This window comes from Triticum dicoccoides, chromosome 2A (genome assembly GCF_002162155.2).
Source record: "Triticum dicoccoides isolate Atlit2015 ecotype Zavitan chromosome 2A, WEW_v2.0, whole genome shotgun sequence".
In the NCBI taxonomy this organism is placed as follows: Eukaryota; Viridiplantae; Streptophyta; class Magnoliopsida; order Poales; family Poaceae; genus Triticum; species Triticum dicoccoides.
In genome coordinates, this window is record NC_041382.1 from 737,446,640 (window position 1) to 737,453,329 (window position 6,690).

Consider the following 6,690-nt stretch of genomic DNA (forward strand, 5'->3'; position numbering starts at 1 on the left):
AGCAAATCGCAGCAAACGTACTGCCGAAGCTTCCCCCGAAGCTACCCCGCCATCTCAGCGGAGAAGCAGCGTGGCTTCTACCGAGCTGCTTCAGCCGGAGCATGCCTTGACGGCTCCTGCCAGCTATCCCGTGGATGCTATCACGGAGTCTCAAAATTGCCACCTTATGACGCAATGGATGAATTTGAAGGTCAAGGCGGCTGTTGGCTCTGTTTATCCTACTGAACCCGGCGCAACTTTTCACTGCCGGACGATTCCAGAAGGATATGCTAGGGTGATGGTGGATGAAATAACGGAGGGATTTGAGGACCTCCAGCTTGACCACCCTACCGGTGAAGGGGAGACTAGGCTGGGGTCTGCTCTGAAGACTCCATGCCTATGGCGGAAGGAGCTCATCAACCTTCCGAACTGGACGCCTCCGCCTCCTCCTCCTCCTCCGGCAAGTCAGGGCACTCCGCCTCCTCCACCGCCTCCTCCTCCGGCGAGTCAAGGCACTCCGCCTCCTCCACCGCCTCCTCCTCCGGCGAGTGACAATCAGGGCACTCGACCGGCTCCTTCTCCAGCGCGTGGCGGCACTCCGCCTCCTTCTCCGCCTACGCCGACGCGCCCGAGCAGCCAGCCTCCTCCTTCTCCACCTCGTCAGGAAGGGCGGAAGAGACCTGCCGCCGCTCCGGCGCGTCGTAGTCCTTCTCCTCCGCCTCGTAAGAAAGTAAAGAAGACAACCACTCCGTCTGCTCTGACGGCGTCTAGCAGTACGGCCAGAGGCGGGAGGAAATACAGATTTGGTCCTTCTCTGAAGACTCCAGAGAAGTTACCATACGAGAGGACCCCGGAGGAGAACGCCGAGATCGCGCGAACCGAAGTGGATGACTGGTTTCAAGGGTTGAAAGCAAAGAGACATCCACCTCCGGAGGAGAAGGTAGATCCGGTGAAAGCGAAGCGCACTCTGGCTGCCCTGACAAAACCACACAAGTCTCCGCCGAAAGGAAACTATGAGCGCATTATTGGAAAGGAGTTTGCCGAAGCGGAGCGGTTGGGAAGTACTGTTAGTGATCAAAGGCTGAAAGAACAACGAGCTGGGAAACAAATTGCCCAGCTCGGCGAACAAGCGAAGCAATCGTGCCCCCCGCTCAAGGTGCCTAGCGACAACGTCGCTAATGATCCGAGGATGGTGCCCGATTATAGCAATATTGCCGATTACCTGCCCGACGATGTACATTATGAACCCATGGAGGTGCAGATACAAAGATTATAGAGCCGGATATAGTTCTTTTGATCAACTACTTTGGAGTGTTCAGAGGAGGAACCCGCCTTGCAATGCCGAAGACAATCTACGTGCCGGGCACATCATCATTGAAGTGTGGTTCAGGGGCTACTGAGGGAGTCTTGTATTAGGGGTCCCCGGGCGTCCGGGCTATGTGACATGGGCCGGATTGGTGGGCCGTGAATATACAAGATAGAAGGCTTCCCCCCGTGTCTGGATGGGACTCTCCTTTGCGTGGATGGCAAGCTTGGCGTTCGAATATGAAGATTCCTTTCTCTGTAAACCGACTCTGTATAACCATAGGCCCCTCCGGTGTCTATATAAACCGGAGGGTTTAGTCCACAGGGGCAATCATAATCAGATAGGCTAGACATCTAGGGTTTGGCCATTACGATCTCAAGGTAGATCAACTCTTGTAACCCCTAGACTCCTCAAAGTCAATCAAGCAGGAAGTAAGGTATTACCTCCATCAAGAGGGCCCGAACCTGGGTAAACATCGTGTCCCCTGCCTCCTATTACCTTTGACCCTCAGACGCATAGTTCGGGACCCCCTACCCGATATCGGCCGATTTTGACACCGACACAAACCTCAGCACTTCTTTGCTTTAATGCCCAGTCAAAGAGTTACTTAGTCTCCATCATTCTGCTATCTATCTCATCCTCAAATAACAAGTGATTATACCTGAAATTAAAACTCGCCAACATTAGAACAGAGGCGTTGTGTCGTCGGCTCTGTATTAACCATGACTTCGTATTTTGCATTTTCTTCAGTTGACTAACCTGTGCATGCTTTGGCAGGAAGAGGCATTGCCCAATTTTTTGATATGAGTTATTATCGTTTCTGCATAGTTTCCCCAAGTAAACTCACTGCTTCTCCCAAAGATATCCCTCGAGGGATGACTTTCCAAGGTATTTGAAGCTTAATTGATCATGTCTGTTGCGGAGTCAAAATAGTACATTTTTTGGAATGATTGTGAGGTAAAAAATAATTGAGAAGTTCCTTTTTGTTCCCTCTTTACAAAGGAGGTGATTTAGACAAAGGTGCCCTCTTTCCAAAAGAGAAAACTTAGACATGTGAATCTTTTCTTTGTAGAAATCTTAAGTATTTACGAAGGATGTGAAATCATATCTTGTTTTGACTAACTGAGCAGAAGATGACCTAAAGCTTCATCTAAAAAATGTAAAAAAAGGATGTACTAATCCCCTGGACTACCAACTGGCCTAAAAAGCGCTAAGACTGGTTGTAGGACCTAGCGGTGTTTGTTTCACCCCATGGTTACCACACCATGAGCTATTATTTGTTCGTCAGTGCAACTTGAATTCTAGTTTTATTCATTCGTTGTTGTGTTTACCAATTTTAAAACAGTTATGGGCGCCTATCGTTGACGTGTGATGTGATGTAATAGGGACCCTCATGATATAAGTTTGTTTGTACACATAATTTCTTTGTCAACATTCATTTGGGACGATGTTGCAATCTTGTTTCTCTGACATCTATTATATTGTTAAAAGCTCCAAGTTGTGATTGTAGTTGCGGAACTCGGGATCACGGGCATCTAGTCAGAGCCCGCAAGGATAGTTTGAAGAAACCGCGATTGGATTATCTTCCTTTCTCGTTCAATTCCCCGTAGCTACTACACTACTGGTAATCTTCTATGATCCATGTCTTTGTTTTACCTTACATGGATGAAGAACATGTTATTTCACTTCATGGGATGATTCACTGAATTGTGTTTTATTTCTGGCTAGTTGTTGCCATTGTTGATGATATTTCTCTGCTCGATGGGCATGCACTTATGAGGTATTGCGTCCATCTATTCCTTGGATGAGGTGTGTTAGTTATCCAACTTCCAAAGTATATGATCCCTCACATACTACAGTTTGCCAAACAACTCTAGATATATTACCGGTAAATTAGAGTGCCCTTGTAAACCACCAATTCAAAGAGATTTACCTATTAGTAAATTGTGGAGGCCCCATGTAACTTCAAATCTTGAACTACCTAGATCTGTAACTTTTGTAGTCCCCTGGCAACTCAACTATCTCTGTGTTCTGTGTAACAACAACAAAGCTTTTAGTCCCAAACAAGTTGGATAGGCTAGACCCGAAATCCATATAATCTCAGAACCAACTCATGGTTCTGGCACATGGATAGCTAGCTTCCATGCACCCTTGTCCATGGCTAGTAATTTGGTGATACTCCAGTCCTTTAGATCTCTCTTTACAGACTCCTCCCATGTCAAGTTTGGTCTACCCCGACCTCTCTTGACATTATCAACACGCTTTAGCCGTCCGCTATGCACCGGAGCTTCTGGGGGCCTGCGTTGAATATGCCCAAACCATCTCAGACAATGCTGGACAAGCTTCTCTTTAATCGGAGCTACCTCAACTATATTCTGTATATCATCATTCCAGACCCGACCCTTCCTTGTGTAGCCGCACATCCATCTCAGCATGCACATCTCTGCTACACCAAACTGTTGAACATTTCGCCTTTTAGTTGGCCAACACTCAGCATCATACAAAATTGCAGGTTGAATCGCCGTCCTATAGAACCTGCCTTTTAGCTTTTTGTGGCATCCTCTTGTCATAGAGAGCGCCAGAAGCTTGGCGCCACTTCATCCATCGGCTTTGATTCGATGGTTCACATTTTCATCGATATCTCCGCGTTATCTGTAACTTGTAGAAAATTGATGTGACAGATGATACATAAGGCTTTTGGAAAAGTTCTAGACAACTACAATGTTGTAGATTCCGAATTTCTATTGCATCTTTGGGCATGTCTAGCTAACTCACAAAATTATTTGTATAGTGTGTTACTGATGGTGTAGCTTTGTACCATCCGAAAAGCAATTTTTTGCTATGGGACACACAGTTGTTTGCTCTTGACCGAAAAAAGATTGTGAAGCAGATTGTTTTGGTAAATCTTCACTGCTATAGTCTTATGTACAAACTTAGACCAAGTTCTTAAGAAACCAACTTTTTTATGGAAAACTTAGGCTTTGCTCCTTCCGTGTTGCGATTGAACATGTTTTATGACGAGGGGAATAATTCCTCTGTATTTCTTTAAAAACATTATGACATGTTGGTCTTAATGATCCTCATATTTTCATACGGCAAAGGAACTAGATGGTTTTTTGATTCATCTGAAGCCAAAATCAGTGATGTTTCTGCCTCATATCTGGATAAAATAGTTACCCTACTATTCAAATCATGTCTATGGTAGGTTGATCTATTGAGGTTCTATCTTGATACAGTACCTTTTTGTTTAACTATTATGTCTATTATATTTGAATCTGTATGGTTTTCCCACTTGTGTATCTTGCGGTCTTTGTTTGATTAAAAAGGTATCATCAAGATTCAAGAGTTTGAGTTTGATTAATGGAATTAGGATTATATTCTAGCAGTTTGTTTGTCTTGATTGGATGTTAGACACAAATGTTTAGATTTCTAGGGGACAAGTCGAGTCAGCCCTATAAAATAAAGTAGGCATGATGTACACTTCGACCTTAAACCTACCTTTGATCAAACTTTACGTCAGCATGGTTACAATATGAAAAGTTCGGTACTACTGTCTCTGCTTCATATAGAAATGACAACATACAGGAAATGCTTATGAAAGCTCAAACTAAATAGCCAAGAAACTGATATAACAGAGCTTATCACTCACACTTTTTTAAAGAGAATGAAAAATAAAGAGACCGATATTTCTTCATCATTAGGCTTCACATTGACACCTTTTAAAAATAAGCAATATTAGTTCCTTCGGCAACACCACCTTTTTCCACGAAAAGCGCATGATGCTTCCGAAAATCCTAATCTTCTACTTTAACATCTGATGATGGATTGCTGGTTTGGAGTTTGAGAGGCTCATAGATAACCGCATTCGCTGCACCGACCATTGCTGTTGGCGAGCTAAACCCATCAATCTGAGAGTAGAACAAGTGATTTATCTTGCACATCTTCCAGAACAGCTCCTTGCATGGCCTAGGAACAACACTGTCTTCCCTAAGAACCAACCTCAGCAAGTCTTTTCGACACGAGGCTATAGATTCCTCTATTGCCTTTTTAGCCGCTTCTGTGGACATAGAACCACCACTTTGAAGAATAAGTAGCGAAACACTATTCACTTTTCCTTGGCTCCCCTCCCTCTGCAGGAGTAGGTCAAAAAGATTGTCAGAATCTCCAAGCAAATCTTAAGAGTTTAGAGTTCAAACAATATTGCAGCAATCAGTATTACTATTTATTGATATTTTTTCCCAATAGGATACAAATACCTAGCCAAACTTTCCATAAAGTTTGTGTGACTAGATATCATAATTCATATGTTTAAGTAGATTATGGATGTCTATCCCCTCTCTCTACTTCCCCCTTACTTAATAAAATAGATACTATCATGGCCGAAAGTGTTCTTCTGCTCGCGAGCTCAAAGCACCTGTGGTGAACAGTAAAAACAAAAAGTAGTAAAAAAACTCTGAAATCTGGGCAACAAACATTGACGAATTGTCTAAATATGTGCAAATTTTTTGTGAAGAAAAAACATTCCTAAATACGAATGTAAGTATCTAGACGATTCATCAATGTTTGTTGCTAAAAAGATTCAGATTTTTTTGACTTTGTCTACTTTTCTACTGTTCATGAGGGAGCATTTGAGCTTGCGAGCATAAGCCTCTATAAGGGCCTCTTATATAGTTTTTGGGTAAAAAAAATACATATATGTCACTAAAGTTCTATCTATAATAGAACTTAGGTAACAACCTGAAAGAGGTGTTTCCTTGAAAAATGTAAAACACGTTTGATTAATCTGTAACGTTTTAATCAGAATCCACCAAGATAAGCTGTGTGTAGATATCTTTTTTGACCAGTTAATGTGAAATATAACATATAGCCTCTCAGGGCAATCATTTAAAAAGCAGACACCATTTTACATATATTAGATGTCAACCATATTTCTGTAAAACTATGTCTTCTACTTTTTCTCGGACTTGTTGGCTGTGTGCATCTTGTATCAGCCAGGTATTCGCTCATTGTTGTTGTATCTACTCGATATAACGTTTGATGAAAATGCCATTTATCGAAAAAACCATTTTTTGTGAGAACTTATTTCCCACTAGAGTTAAATATGGTAGTGGAACTACTAACACTAGTAGAAAAAGGGCCTAATGTGAAGCACATCAGTCCCAGTTTGTAACTGAACCGACACTAATGTTACTACCGGTTCGTGCCACGAACCGGTACTAAAGGGATGGTGGCAGGCTGGCGTCAGGCCGAGGCCCCATGAGCCCCTTTAGTACCGGTTTGTGACACAAACTGGGACTAAAGGTCTAACTTATAGTCTCGGTTTGTGTCACAAACCGGCACTAAAGGGGTCTTCACCTGTAGTCCCAGTTGGAGACACAAACCGGCACTATAGGGCAATTTTCAAA

The 6,690-nt window shown here is 43.2% G+C and overlaps 1 protein-coding gene across 1 annotated transcript in view; it reads right to left on the minus strand.

The window, feature by feature from the left end:
• Positions 1-5,079: 5,079 nt before the first annotated feature.
• Positions 5,080-6,690, minus strand: part of LOC119358255 (ent-kaur-16-ene synthase, chloroplastic-like) — an 8,019-nt gene continuing 6,408 nt past the window's right edge. Inside the window, exon 14 of the mRNA XM_037624899.1 lies at positions 5,080-5,415. Within this exon, the coding sequence (XP_037480796.1) occupies positions 5,080-5,415 (336 nt within the window). The remainder of the gene's footprint in view (positions 5,416-6,690) is intronic.